This window comes from Anolis carolinensis, chromosome 2 (assembly GCF_035594765.1).
Source record: "Anolis carolinensis isolate JA03-04 chromosome 2, rAnoCar3.1.pri, whole genome shotgun sequence".
Classification (NCBI taxonomy): domain Eukaryota; kingdom Metazoa; phylum Chordata; class Lepidosauria; order Squamata; family Dactyloidae; genus Anolis; species Anolis carolinensis.
The window spans coordinates 34,093,271-34,109,239 of record NC_085842.1 but is presented as its reverse complement, the minus strand read 5'-3'; the positions used below and the strand labels follow the sequence as shown (position 1 = coordinate 34,109,239).

General features: G+C 39.9%; 1 protein-coding gene across 3 annotated transcripts in view; it reads left to right on the top strand.

The window, feature by feature from the left end:
* iho1 (interactor of HORMAD1 1) overlaps positions 1-15,969 on the top strand; it is a 46,914-nt gene that overhangs the window by 14,409 nt on the left and 16,536 nt on the right. For all 3 annotated transcript variants that reach the window (XM_008122614.3, XM_062973756.1, XM_062973758.1), the window contains exons 3-6: positions 582-756; positions 2,022-2,179; positions 12,143-12,191; positions 12,421-12,496. In XM_008122614.3, the coding sequence (XP_008120821.2) occupies positions 582-756; positions 2,022-2,179; positions 12,143-12,191; positions 12,421-12,496 (458 nt within the window). The remainder of the gene's footprint in view (positions 1-581; positions 757-2,021; positions 2,180-12,142; positions 12,192-12,420; positions 12,497-15,969) is intronic.

The window sequence follows — 15,969 nt, the reverse complement described above, 5'->3', positions numbered from 1 at the left end:
TTTGAACTGGATTATATGGCAGTGTAGACTCATATAATACAGTTCAAAGCAGATAATGCGGATTACCTACTTTAATAATCTGAATTATATGGCAGTGTAGAAGGGGCCTAAGAAGCACCCCATCTTTAGAGATGTTTATATGGGGAGGGGACTTGTCTTAGTCCACTTCCACACAGCCCTTTATCCCACAATCTGATCCCATACTATCTGATTTAAACTGGATGTTATTTCATCCTCATTCCAAACATGTGTGAGGTGGGAAGAGAACAGAAGAATCAAGCATTTACTGGCAACATCTAAAATGTGGAATGCCCTGCGAAAAATGTTGTTGCATTTTATGATTCATGGGTTTTATGTTTTTACATGATGAGCATTGGAAGGTACTTGACCTGAAAATGTGAATGTCTTTAGTGAACATTTATTAGGATTGCCTAGCAAATAGTAGTTTTGTATGTGGGGTTTCAGTGGTTTTGGGAATCACAAAAAAACCCTCAATTTTATGTCATGTATACCTAATATATTTGTCAAGATTTTATTATTTGCATTTGCTTAGGACTCCCCTTTTTGTTGTGCTGTTTCAGGCCTAATAAACCACCCAGCTGGACCAGCGCTCCTAGTGATTACAACAGCATGAGTGATTCTCAGTTCCTTTTGGGTTCCCAATTCTGCCCAGAGAACTCGCAGCCAGGATCTCTCCCACTTGAATTTTGTAACCAGCAAAGGCAAGATAGAAATTCACAGCAAAATTCTCAAGATGTGAGTTTAATGTATACAGTCTCTTTATTGGCATTGTGCTGTTTTTGGAGAGTAGTAAAATGTAGATGTTGATGTAGACTTAATATATTTGCAATGTGTCAGAGATATACAATGAGCGTCATGGTTGGACAGGGATTGAAACCATATTTAATGTGAGCACAACAATCCACTACCCCTAATGTCTTAGAGAAGACTGAATTGCTTTAACGTCCAGGCAAAATATTGTTAGCGTATTGTGTAGACCGCAAGAGAGCACATTGAGGAAGTCCCAATGCTATTTTGAACCCATTGATTTTGATGCAAAACTTGCACTGTGGACTTAAGATGTGTAAGCCCCCGTGTACTTCTTCTACAAGTGAAATTGGGTTTCAAGAATACTTTTCAAGGTATAAGGTTCTAACCAGGATGTTTATGAAGACACTTCTTCTTCTTCATTCACTCAGTCGTTTCCGACTTGTTGTGACCTCATGGACCAGTCCATGCCAGAGGACACACCTTGTTACAAAAGGGGAAAAAATTACTTTTATTTTGTGCTGCCACCATGATACTGAATGCAGCAGTGTGCATACCAAACAATTCTTATCACACTTGTCTATACTCATTAAGACATAATAACATTGCCACGTGCTTATGTTACAGCACTATCTCACTATTGCCTTTAAAATTAACATGATGTAAAATGTTATTGAAAAAGTAGCACTGTGGTGGTAACCCATACCACCACAAGAAAGCAGTGGCGAGATCTTTGAATACACCCTCATGCAATTTAGTTATTTGTAAATATAAACATGTCATAACTGCACAATTATTGCATTATAACAACAAACCATTTAGATTTTTTAAAAATAGAAAATACCTAAAAAGTATTTGAAGAGAATAAAGCATAGAAATTGAACAAGTAACACAGCTGTTCTCTTGGGAAGTCTTTCATTTTCTATTCCAAGATCTGGAGGTAATCTGAGTTTTTTCTGCCATAGATTTCCTTGGAATCACCAAGGGAGGGACAAGTAGATCATGCCACCTGTGCAATCGTTCTCGCAATGAAGCAGAATGAAACATTTGCACGCAAAATGGCTACTGTACAATAGTAGGGAAAAGAAGTCATTAACATGAAAAAAAATCAAGTTCCCAAATATTGTAGAGCGCAACAACACTGGAAGAATCAATGTGATAAGGTTAAGGGAAAAGTGAAGTTAATTCACAGCTATAGCATTGTGTGATAAACATCATTGTCTTTCTTTTTTATCCCTTTTCCTCAAAAACAGAATGAGTCTAGTATCTTTGCAAAATACCAGTCTAAACCACAGCTCTTTGGAGGAGATGGAAAGGATAAAGGCTCACTTAATTTTCCTGCTGGAAGATACAAAGGTGTTTTGGAGCAATTTGAAGAGAATAAGAGAAAGATAAAAGAAAAACATGATAAGTATGCTAGTTGTAGAATTAGTTTCCTTTCTGCTATTGAAAACAACCGTATTGTATAATTGTATAAGCTCTACAGGAAGCAAAAAGAACATTTCAATTTGATAAGAAACTGGCTAGCAGAGAGCTCTCATTCCCACATTTACAGATTCACATTTTACATAATGAGTATCTTGGTGGAGTGGGATGATGTGTCCTGAGTAAGAGAAAGATGATTCCTTCAAATTCCCCATTTCATAGACGATAAAGTCATTTTTGTCATTAAATTGATATTGTTTAAACACAAAAAATATTCCTCTGACAAAGGGTTCAGTCATCCTGGTAGTGGTAGATTAATTAAAAACAGAAAAATTGGCATGTTGTGGTGGGAATGTTGATTTCATGGTGCACTGATTACTGCTGGAATTCAGTAGTCATGGTACACCACAGCATCACTGACATGTTGTTATGAGGCTGTGAAACCTGAATGTTGCCAACATTGATTCTGTTTTGCATCCATTTTTTAAGACAGAAATCCTAAAAGTTAAACCTTGCCACCCAGAGAATCGCTTTAATATTTCCCAGGGCTGCACATGAACTTAGACCAGGGGTGTCCAAATTTTTTAAGCCGAGGGCCAGTTCAGAGTCCCTCAGACTGTTGGGGATCTGGACTATAGTTTGGGGAAAAAACATGAACACATTCCTTTACGCATGCTGCATATGTCTTATTTGTAGTGCAAAAAACACATGAAAGAACAATACAATTTATAAAGCAAAGAACAATTTTAACCAATGTAAAAATGCCAGTCTTTCAATGGGAAGTGTCGGCCTGCTTTTGGCAGATGAGAGAGTCAAGTTAATTAGGATTGTTGTTGTTGTGTGCCTTCAAGTCGTATCAGACAATGGCATATGCTGCCTCAAAGTCTGGTGGAGTCTGCTTCTCTGAAGGTTTTCAGCAGAGGCGGCATGGCCATCTGTTGGGAGGGTTTTGATTGTGGCAGGGGGGGCTTATAGTTGCCGCCTGGCTCTTTCCTTTACTTCCCAAGGGAGGAGCCACAGCACAGGGCAGCCTTTTTGGAAAACACAGGGCGACAACTCAGGGTGAAGACAGCAACGGAAGCATTGGCAGCAGCAAGCACTTGGGCCAAGCAGGGCAATTGGGGAGACTTCCTTTGCAAAGAAATTAAGAAAAAGTTGCAGAGAGAGACAAGGGGCCATTGGGATAGGATGCCTGAGGCCGGAGCCACCCAAGGAGAGCCACTCCTCCTGAGGAACCCACCTTTTCCAGTGCCCTGATCCCCAAGAAGGAAGGAAGGAAGGAACCAAGAGAGGAAGGAAATTGAGGGAGGGAGGGAGGGAGTTATGGGAGGAGGGGAAGAAGGAAAGAAGCAAAGGAAGAAGAAGGGAGGGAGCGAGAGGGCCAATGGAAATTTGAACAGGGACTGCAATTAGCCCCTGGGCCAAACGTTTGACATGCCTGGCTTAGAACTTCTGATTCACATAACATTGTTTCTTTTCGCAGACCTAACCAGCAGCTCCTATTACTGTCCCATATGAGCTTGCTGCTGCAGTGTGCATTTATCCTTTCTCGTATCTGTTGCTTCCTTACAAAATGCTTATCTCCTTCCCACACTGATGCTGTTGTAAACTTCCTATGAATTTTTATATGGGCTTATTGGACTTGTGGTGAGATTCAAACTTATCTTCTCTGAGAGCTGTTACCAAGGGGCTCTGCGTACAATTTTCCCCTTTTGTTGCATTATGAAAATCTTGTGCCAGGATATCATCATTTTCAGTAGTTTGTAAATCACTTTGGAAGACTTTACCAAAAAGGAGATATAGAAAGTCTTTAAACAGATAGGTGCTGGGATGTGGGAATGGTGGACTCTGAGATAGATAAGTGTTCCACCTCTTTACTTTTGTCCTGATGACACCCCTATTGAAATAATTGAGGTAAGTAGGCTGTTCCTTCTGTCTGTGTTTGTGCTACTAGACTATTCGAGGACATTGATTAATGTCTAAAGGTAGCAATATTGCAGTTGTTCGTGGCTGGAATCTTGCTGGTGTATTACACTAGCGTTTGTACTTTATCCAGGGCTATATAGGTGTGCTGAGAAAAGGCAGAGAGAAACTGGCATTTCTAAACCGCCTATTTCTTCAGTGCATTTCTTCCTTTGCAGCCAGAGTACATGCAGCCTTATAGCTCTTGATGTTACTGCCGATGCCAGCGTTATTACTCCATAGTGCACCAACAAAATTTGGCCAACATTTGCTGCATGGTGTAGCAGGCCTTATAGTGTCAGCATGTTTGTCATGGGATCTTCGACTGATATTTTGGTTGTTAGATATTATGTGCATCCTCTCCAAAATCTCATGTGGGGAATGCCCTAAAAGATTCTGGTACTAGTTCTGGTAGTTCTGGTAATAGTTTGTTGGACAGCACCAAAATGGCAGTGTTCATTACTTTAACTGGTAATTCCCATTCACTGGGAAAAGAAGAGGGAGATGAATAGATAATGGATTATATAGTGGGTCCCTTGCTTAAATATGTATGAGAAAGAAGAGGTGTCACCTGGGGCAAAGGACATGATATTGCCCCCATTTCATGTAAAGATGCTGATTAGGATGGCAGTTGGATGTTATTTCAACAATAAGGATCGGATAAGAATGTATACCATAGCTGCATGACGCAGGACACTTAGGAGGATGCAGAGCAAGCAGTGTTTCACAAATAGCTCCATATTTCTGAAGAGAGGAGTTGGAGCAATTTCCATGGGGCTAGGTGTCTGAGGTGGTTGCTCTTTTCTGGACACTGGTGGGGCCTATCCTAAAAACAACATTGCCTTTCCTGAAGGCAGCATCAGCATTATGGCTGCTTGAGTCTCAGAAGCATTAACTTTCCACCTTCTCATTATCAACAGAATCTGTGCTTGCCATTCAGAGAAATGTATTAAAAATTATCAAAGGCACTGCATTTTTACCAGTATTTACATATTGAGTAGAAGTAGGACATCACCATCAATATAAGTCATATGCAGTGAAAAGATGTCAGTTTTTTAAAAATGTGCACCTTTATTATTAATCACATTTTATAAATAAGCAGTTTAAAGCTGTGTGTTCTACTGACAAGGTAGCCTCCCTAAAGCATTTTCTTAGTAACTCTTTGTTAGCAAGAGAGGATTAGGACAACCCTTTTAAAAATCAAAGAAGCCATTTGCTGAGCAGGTCAGCAGCCTCAGCAGCCTAAACTGTGCAGGATTTCAATTATTTTTTCTGCCTATCGACCGATGAATAATCCCAACTCTATACATAGTCTGTTCAAGGGGAGAAAAATCTGAACAAGAAGAGAAAGAGAATGTGTGTTCTTGAAAACAAACCCTATTTCAATTTAAAACAAAGCAAATAGGATCAACCCATCTCTCCCCTGAAATATGTTCAAATGCATCTAATAAGCCTCTGACAAGGAGAACAGGTTTTCCATAGACCCAATTAAAAGAGAAGCTGGCACTGGTCAAATTTATGAAGCTTTAGAGATATATCTAAATCGGTTTTGTTTAAAATCATCCCTGGTTTTTTTGGTCATAATCATCCTACCCAAAATGTCTTCCTTACATATGCCATCCAAATGCCTTAGAGCTCTATCCTTTCTGTATGTTTTGTTTGCTTTTCTGAATCAATGGATAATGAAAGAGCCTAGAGCTAACCCCAAATATTTTGCTCACTGAGGCAAAGAACATGATCCCTTCTCCCCTGTTCCTTGCATAAAAACCAACTTGGATAGCTAGATTGATCTTTTTCTTCAAAACTGACAGAAGGGCAACATACTTTTCTACATCTGAAGGCAGCATGCTATACACGTATTAGCATACTTGGGCAGGCCTCCAGGCACATGCCTCTTTTCTACATCACCTTTCTACTGCAATCTAACTCCTGCTTATATTAGTGTTTGCCTTCTGGAATCTTCAAATAATGTTTTGATTCTTCTGAATTTTTCTCTACTATTTCAACTGAAGTCTTGAGGATTGTCTGAGTCTGCAACAAGAAATATGTTGATGTACCCTGCTCAAAAAGGCACCATCAAAACAATTCAAGAACTCCTGATGCTATATCACAATTCAGAAGGAATGGGGTCATTGTCCCCTTTTTACTCCCAAAATATCAATGCCTACATCCACTTCAGGTGGTTCAGGATGGCTACCTTATTTTCCATTCCTCCATAGTTACAGAGAGGAGATTGGTTTGTGACACGTGACCTGAAGGACACATACTGTATTTTTACATAAGGATTACATTAGCACATATATGGTTTCTTTCATTGGCTATGAGAAAACAGGTTAACAATTCTGCATCTTTCCCTGCTAATTGTCCACAGACCCCTGTGTTTGCATGAAATGTATGGCTGTCATCACTGCTTGGCCCAGACAAAATGGTGTAATAGTATTTGCTGTATAGACAACTAAAGATGTTGGTGGTGAAGAAAGCATTATGCACTTTCAAAACTTTCCCTGAGACAAAGTAATTCAAGTAATTCAACAACATAACGGTAATGTATTATTAAACATGCAAGGAAAAACCAAGACCTTGCTTCACCTCACACTACACATTTGGACTGGTACTTCCTCAGAAGAACCTGCATCTCCACAATCCATGACCTAGAAGAAAACGTTTTGGTGGGTACGCTGAACAGATCCTTGGACTCATGCCACGAGTGGATGCTCTGTTCTGCCCCACTTCACAGTATTTCAAACTTGGGGCATCCCACGGGTCTTCTATCGAACGAACAGTGACATTTTACTCCAGGATACCTTCCAGTTTCACTGAGGAGGTCCCATGGTATATGTCTTCCCTTCCTGCCCACTCATTAATAGGGTGATAGTGAAGATCTTAGCTGGCAATGCCAAATAGATCCTCAATGCCATGATGTCAAAATAACCCTGGTTTGCTCCACTTCACCAACTGTCTCGGAGCTCCTATCTTCAGCTTCCACACTGGCTGGACCATCTCGCCATCCATGGGATGCAGGTGAGATATCTAGATCTGGATGCCTTCAAGTTGACAGGATAGAGGGTGTTCCTTTAGCATCTTTGATCTGATTCAGGGAATTATCGGTGCTTTTTTCGTGCCAGGAGTGACTTGAGAAACTGCAAGTTGCTAATGGTGAGACAGAATTGGTCGTCTGCAAGAACATTTCCCAGGGGACACCCTGATGTTTTGTTGTTTTTAACCATCCTTGTGGGAGGCTTCTCTCATGTCCTCACATGGAGCTGGAGCTGATAATGGGAACTAGTTGTCCCAACTGTCTTAGAAATACTTCAAACTGATAACTTCCTGGGAATCTTTGTTTACTTGACAACAGACATATTTCTTAGTGGCTACTACCTCTGCCAAGACAGCTGGAGAGCTCTGTGTTGTCTGAGTTGAGCAGCCTGCTTTAGTTTTCATTGGAACAAGATTGTCCTCGGGCCAGACATTTCCTTTTTATATAAAGTGATCTATTCATTCCATGTCAAACCAGAATTTGTGTTGCCTGCATTCGTACAGAATCAAACTACTGACTTGGAGACAACTTTATGTGACTTGGACATTCAAAGGACCTTGCCTTTCTACATCAATAGGACTTCTGATTACCATAGGAGCCAGAAACTTTTCATTTGTTATTCTTCTCCAAAACTTGGACTGCTGGTTTCAGCGTAATGTCTTTCATAATGGGTGCTTTCCACGATCTACCTGGCTTATGAACCGACCAGGAAGGACTCTCCAGTTTGGATTTGTGAGCACCTTACTAGGGCAGCAGCTGCCTCCTCTGCTTTCCTGAGTATGCAGCATGGCTCTGTGGTCCCAACCTCTGATTTTTCTTTCTCATTACAGACCAGATGCTCAGTCCAAGACTGATGCTGCCTTAGGGAAGGTCAATGTTGTTTTAGGTCTGAAGCAATAATTCGGATGTTTTATTCATCTGTGACATGGCACTCCATACTCCCTATGGTTAGTAGTGTGTTAGGTTGAATACCAGTAACTACATCTATGAAAACTCAGCTGTCAATTCACATCTTTATCTTTGGGGGGAGATAAAACGAGGTGTAAATAATTATAATTATAATATATGTATCTTGTTTGCTGTGTCATACAATACAACAACAACAACAACAATAATAATAATAATAAATTCAAACAACTCCACCCATCCTCCCTTCATCGAGTCTTGCTTTTCTTAGCTCTGAGTACTGCCATTGCAGCATCTATGGAGCTGAGGATTTAGGTGGGAAACACAAGGATATTGTGATGACTCATGGGCCATGTAGTCCCGTTCCTAGTACTATTGTGGCAGATGAAGAGGAAAACTTGGGTTTCCCACCGTTTCAGCCAGAATTGGAGCCCTTACACCTGCAAGATGTTTGCCCACAAGAAGTCAGCCAAACAAGCCTTGAGCAGAAATCTCCCCCATTTTCTCGCCGGGATTATTATAATCGAGATAGAGGCGCTAGGGAGGCGATTCGCAGAAGCGCCAGGATTGCTGCCAGACAATTAGCTGATTAAGTCTGTTTCCCTTGGGAAATCTTAAGGAGTCATGCATCTGGACACAGTATGGGTTTCGTTTCTTGTTTCCCAGGGAAAGTGTTCCTTGGCGGGAAAACAAGATCCTATATAGGTGTTTACCTGCAAAGAAATCCTTGCGGAGTCAATTCGTCACCTTGTGGAGTGAGATCGTGTGTGGACTACGCTACTCCAGTCCCTTGCCTCCAGGACCAAGTTCCAAGCCTTGTTTCACGGACCTCGTTCTTGCATCCAGCTTTCCTTGTTTCCACGGACCTCGCCACGGACCTTGTCCTTGTTTCTTGCCTCTTGCTGCCACGTATCAAGCCTTGTTTGCCAAGAATCTAGTTTGCTTCCAGCCTTGTTGTCAAGCTTCATTGGACTAAAGGACCCTGTCATTTCCCCACACTTTGCTTGGCAAAGTGTGTGTTTCGGTTATTGGATTATAACTTTGGACTCTAATATCACATATTGGACATTGTTTTCCTGGACTATAATTGACCTTTCCTGAAAGGTCTACTTCTGAACTATATTCTTCACTTGTTTTTATTGACTTTATATATTCCTTTAATAAAGATATTAGATAGATTCTGGTCTCTGCGCATGGTTATTGGTGCTCTGCAGCCTGGGCCCTGACAGATATGAATCCTAGAAGGCAGGTGCAGATAGCCCCATTTGCGTGAGTTCACAAACGTCTACTCAAAGAATTATAGTTACAGATGTACAACCTGTCCTTTCCCATTTAGACTGCAGTAATAATTGCGCCCTTTATATAACAGGTCAATATACAGTTATAATTATATCAAATTTATTTCTGCTTTTCAAAACATTAAACAGAACTTTCTTATCTGTCATTTTTGTGTGCAATTGTAGCTACTTCATACTTTCCAAGTGACATTTCAGAGATCAGTCATCATCAATTCCTTTATTGTAGCTATTTCTAAGACTGACCTAACTGTGCTGCTAAGCGGTCAAGTGTTTTTTTTGGTGACATTTATTAATAACAAGCGATTTAACTCCATCCCCAGCATTTCACCACTGATGTCATTTCATGCGCACTTCAATTTGTTTTAATGGTTTTTAATCCTTACATTTCCAAGTCCATGGTCCTAAACCATTCCCTGCTCCTGAGGGATGATGTTTTTGAAGCAAATGCTTTTTTAAAAAGGCAGTGAAGAGCATCACAGTATCCCTGCCACCAACGGGGTTACATACAGATGAGATATAAAGCTCTAATCCTTGAAATGTCACTTGCAAAGTATGAAAAGGCTACAATTTGCTTGATGTACCTTTTCAGGTAGGATAATACAAATTTAAGTCCTTGGTAACCATTTGAGTCATAGATATAATTTGCCTTTCAGTCCTCTAATCTCGGCAGACAGGTATGATTTCCAGAGGTGTACACAATCGTTCAGGTGCATCCCAGATAGTTTAGAATAAAACGTTCTTCGGAATATTTTTCTGAAGACCATTTTTGTCTCTAGCAACTACTAGCTGGTTTTGCCACAACATGCAAGAGAGAAGTTGCTTCTTTTACCCTTGGTTTGACTGCACAATAGCTACTGCTTCCTCCTCCATTCAGTTATATCCTATCTTTCTTAGCTGCTAGATGTTCTTTAGTCTAGTACAGAACTGATTCACTTGTATGAATGTAATGTCGGAGGATTTTCCCATGTGTTTAGAATTTGCATGGATTCATTACGTTCATACAGTAGCTGATTCTGTACATGTACAAATAGCCTTTGCTAATTATGCTATTATGTGAGGGGGTCTTCAAAATATTTCCACACTTTTATATTTTTGTTGGAAAAAGTGAGGGCAGGAGTAGTAGTAATTGGTCATGTCTGAGAGTGTCATGTGACTAGTCTGTTTGGCAAACCGTCTAACCTTGTAGTCTAGTATAAGAGTTGTCACACTGTGAAGAAGATGGCTGTAAAACCTATAAATTTCACCAAAGAGGAACAGTGTTCTATCATATGCTTTTTTTGAGGATGGAGTATTTTACTGTTTTTGTTTTATTGTTGTGTTCTTGGCATTGAATGTTGCCAACTGTGTAAGCCGCCCTGAGTCCCCCCGGGTGAGAAGGGCGGGGTATAAATTCTGGAAATAAATAAATAAAATAAATATAAATTTTGATTGTGCTTTTCCTGCATGGCAGGGGTTGGACAACATGGTCCAATTCTATGATTCTATGGGTAGAAGGTGTGCAGGAACACAAATTCTTCTTGCATGTGCATTCAGTATGGAGATAAAGTTCTTTCTCACAGAGTTGTCTATGAGTGAATTGAACATGGCCGTATTAGTGTGATGGATGCAGAGCGTTCCAGACAGCCAGCTAGAGATATGACCACGAGGAATGTAGAAAGAACCCTGAAACTGATTAGCAAAAACAGAAGAGTAACAGTTGAAGAGGTTATAGGAAAGCCTATGGATCTGCCTTTGCCCTGATTCATGACATTCTTAAGTGTGTGCCAGGTGGGTACCCAAGCACCTGGCAGAAGAGCATAACCTCAAGCAGCAAGCAGGTAGTGCGAAAGCAATGGTGCATCAGTGGCTATGCACTCAACCAAAAGCATTTTTTTTTGGCTAATGGCATTAGGAAGCTGGTGTGACACTGCGAAAATACATTGAAGGAGGCTGTGCAGAAAAGTGATGTACAGTAATTTGTTTTTGAAATTCATGATATGGTAAATAGAGTTTTAAAAAGTGCAGAAACATTTTTAAAGACTCCTCATATGAATCAAAATGAAAGGAGGTAATACTGGTTGGCTTAATGTTTCAGCATGGGTGAATGGCTAAGCAGATGTGTAGTCATGCAAATGAATTCTATACATGTATGTTTAACAATCATAACTTTAAAAAAGAAGCAGCTTTTAAGATTTTTTTTGTATAGACTTATACGTACCATGTGTTCATCATATCTGGACTTTAGACTGGTCACCAAGCAGCCATCCCTATGTCCATGTTCAATGCATCTCTACGTCATGATCACCCTACATCGGAATATGTCCCAAATATATTCCCCACCTTTTATTTCTTCATGCTCCATTCATTATTCCTTCATTGGTTCTCCTTTACAAGTACTATTTTAAATGTTTTCTCTCATATTAAACTACCATGGGCTTTTGGTGTTACCAGGTCCAAGCAAATTAAACTGACTTGTTGAAATAATAATTCCTACACTTGCTTAGCATCTCTAACTTAACTTTAGCCATCTGTCAACATTTTAAGAAATTCAGGGTTACTGAGGGAATCTTACTAATGGAATTATTTGACTATAGGGGTGAAAGTTCCCTGGAGAGAAATACTTTAATGAGGAATTAAGGCATTTCAAAACTGCAATTTTTGCAATGTAATGCATGCTGCCTCTTGAGATTATCCTGGTTGTTCTCACCATTTTGCATCTGTCTAATTTACATACTAATTTTGTGTTTCATATGTATTTTCCTTTCAGTGAGCTTTTAAACACTTTTATTTTGAACACCAAGGAAAGCCTTCAAAGGGTAAGTAAATCCAAATTATAAATTGGAAATGTCAAAGGGATTTTGCAGAGCTGTTTTTCTACTTCTAGTTAATAGACCATGTGGCTTTTGTCATGCAATATGAAAAAATATAATTGAACCTTCTGTTTGAATGCTTTCTGAAAACACTCAATATCTTGAAAATAAAGAATGCAATGGAAAAGAATACATGTCATTTTGTGAGCAAAACAGGTATTTGTTTATTTTGCAGTTGGAATCCTCCTTTGCTATGTTTGAAGATACCCTGAAATCTGTTTTGAGTGCTTTGGAAAGCCATTCAAAGACAAGTAAGTTATTGAGCTTTTTCTGTTACCAGCAGGGGGCAGGGTCAGATTGATTACTCTGGTTAATTCAAATTTTGGTACCTCTGGTGTTCGCCCTGTTTCTGGGTATAGACCATCTGATTCCAAAAATGGTGACAGTTTTCCCTTATCAGCTCTAGTTTTTGAGATACAGAACATATGCCATCTACCACTCGCCATCTGCTCACCCATAGAAAATCATGATAACTATATCTAAGAAACTAGAGCTGATGTGGTCTATCTAATGCAGTTTTTGAATCAATGTCTCAAATAATCTCAGGAACAAGATTTTTTTTTGTTGGTTGGGCTTTGTTATTGCATCTGTGTGCTGATCATAGCTGCATACTGGAGACATTGCCAGATGCAATGGGTTTCCTTAATAGTAGTCAACCAGCATTGTTACAACACTCACACATATTTCAGTTTTATCCCACCCTTTCATCAAAGAACATTCCTGTTTTATTTTTATAAAAAGCTTGTAAGGTAGGCTAATCTGAAAAATTAATTAATTATTTCAAAAATTCATGGAGTCTCTTGTTTTCAGTGAATAAACTTTTCAAATCAGGGATTATTAACCCAGGATGGAAAGATTTCAGGGGGCCCATAAGCTTGAATTGAAAAAAATGTGACATTGTCTTTATTCTCGCTGACCTTGAACTGAAATCTAACATTTACTTTTGAAGTTATGTAGTAAAGTACAGTGGTATTCATTTCATAACACATTACAGTTGTTGCATATCTTCTAAAATTGATTATGGACATCCATACTTTGAAATGATGATAGTTGTTCTGGGTGCAAGGGATAACTGTCTGCAAAAAGATTGTTAAGCATAGCATAGATTACAACATTCACATTGGTCTCCAACAGATAAGAATTCTTTCTCCCATCCTGGACTTTCCACAGATATATAAACCTTCCTTGCTTAGTTTTTCCAATATATCTCACAACCTCTGAGAATGCCTGCCACAGATGTGGGAGAAACGTCAGGAGAAAATGCTTCTGGAACATGGCCATATAGGCCGGAAATTCCGGCCATGAAAGCCTTCAACAACACTTAGCAGAGATGGTTTATGACGCAATGGGAAGACTTGGATTTCTAAATGATGGCTGAAAATTACCGTTTGAACAGAAATTGCACTGTGTTAGGTAAACGGTATTGAAATTTTAGGAAAGCTATAAAACATAATTTTGAATAATCCTAACATTTTAATTAATGGCATTCTAAGGATTACAATATCTCTGCTACATTTTGAGATACCCCATACCAAAAAAGGGAAACGCTAAAGAATGCTCAAACTTCTGTACAGTGGCACTTATTTCCCATGCCAGCAAAGTAATGCTCAAGATCCTGCAAGGCAGACTCCAGCAATACATGGAGCGAGAGTTTCCAGATGTCTAAGCTGGGTTCAGAAAAGGCAGAGGAACAAGAGACAAAGACCAAGTAGCCACAGTAAGAACAGATCACGGAACAACAGACTGGTTCAAGATTGGGAAAGGAGTACAGCAGGGCTGCATACTTTCACCCTACCTATTCAACTTGTACGCAGAACACATGATGCGACGTGCGGGACTTGACGATTCTAAGGCCGGAATTAAAATTGCTGGAAGAAACATTAACAACCTTAGGTATGCAGATGATACCACTCTGATGGCCAAAACTGAGGAAGAGATGAGGAGCCTAATCACCAAAGTGAAAGAAGAAAGTGCAAAAGCTGGGTTGCAGTTAAACATCAAGAAAACCAAGATCATGGCAACTACACCTATTGATAACTGGCAAATAGAAAGAGAAAACGTGGAGGAAGTGACAGACTTTATATTTCTAGGCGCGAAGATCCCTTCAGATGCAGACTGCAGCCAGGGAATCAGAAGACGTTTACTTCTTGGGAGGAGAGCAATGGCCAACCTTGACAAAATAGTGAAGAGCAGAGACATCACACTGGCAACAAAGGTCCGCATAGTCAAAGCAATGGTATTCCCTATGGTTGCGAGAGCTGGACCATAAGGAAGGCTGAGCGAAGGAAGATAGATGCTTTTGAACTTTGGTGCTGGAGGAAAATCCTGAGAGTGCCTTGGACCGCAAGAAGATCCAACCAGTCCATCATCCAGGAAATAATGCCCGGCTGCTCACTGGAGGGAAGGATATTAAAGGCAAAGTTGAAGTATTTTGGCCACATCATGAGAAGACAGGAAAGCTTGGAAAAGATCATGATGCTGGGGAAAATAGAGGGAAAAAGGAAGAGAGGCCGACCAAGGGCAAGATGGATGGATGGAATCCTTGAAGTGACTGGCTTGACCTTGAAGGAACTGGGGGCGACGACGGCTGACAGGGAGCTATGGCGTGAACTGGTCCATGAGGTCACGAAGAGTCGGAAACAACTATGCGACTGAGAGAGAGAGACATTTTGAGAAAGGGTCCACTTGACTGACAAAGGGGTCCGTGAAACAAAAATGTTTTAAAATCCTTGTTTTAAATGGACAGCTGTAACTAGATAAGTGCAAACTAACCAACTATGCCAGGATGGTAATAATGCACCCTCCAGGTATTATTGGTTTCCATCTAGCACTCCTCACTAATGGTTGTGCTGACTAGGATAGAAGTCCAACAACATCTGGAGAACTGTGCCGTTCCAACCCCTAACCAAATCCTTACAGTTAAGGTCAATGTTAGACTGATTTAATGGGAAATTGTTGAAGTGAAGTCATTAATTACAACAGATTCCATAGCCACAGCCCCTATAAGAGTTAAAAATATAGCATGCTTTTGGTGATTCACATTGGAAATGAGTTTTGTCATTTTTCCTATCTTTTGCTAAAGTAGTGGGCTTAAGGTCAAATCACAGAGCTTTGGATGACATTAGTTTTGCTAATCAAATAGTTTTGGCATTTCATCTACACTATGATGCTGGCTGTAGATCACAGTACACCTCAGTTGTCTTAGTTAAGAAAGTTAACAGGTAAAAATGAGACAAAAACTAGTATGTCCTTTTGTAGCTTTGAAGCATGGCTTTTGCCTTACAGCCTTCACTTAGGTGAGGATGGTGAGAGAATCCAAAACTGCTATTGTTAGTATACCAGTAGGGTATGCAACAATTACTCCCACATATGGAAGGTTTCTGGGTGAGGAGGAAATTGGAACCTCACTTGGATCTAAATTACATGTGAGGTGACAGTTCTGTGTGTTTAAATATGGAACTGTTCAGATCTCCTAGGAAGGAGGTGTATGGTTTGCATGGAAGAATGATACAGTGATGAGTGTTTAGTTCTCCCCTAACTATGGCTTTACATTTCTCAGAGACCCTGTCTTTATTCAGATATAGTATTCTTCCAATCAAAATTCTGAATTAACTCAGAAAAAATGTGTTGTTTTATGAAGGGAAGAGGAATTTGGAATGAAGATTTTTTTTTCTTTTGATAGGACGTAATGTTCTTTGTAAAAGATCCTGTGATGAGACCAGGC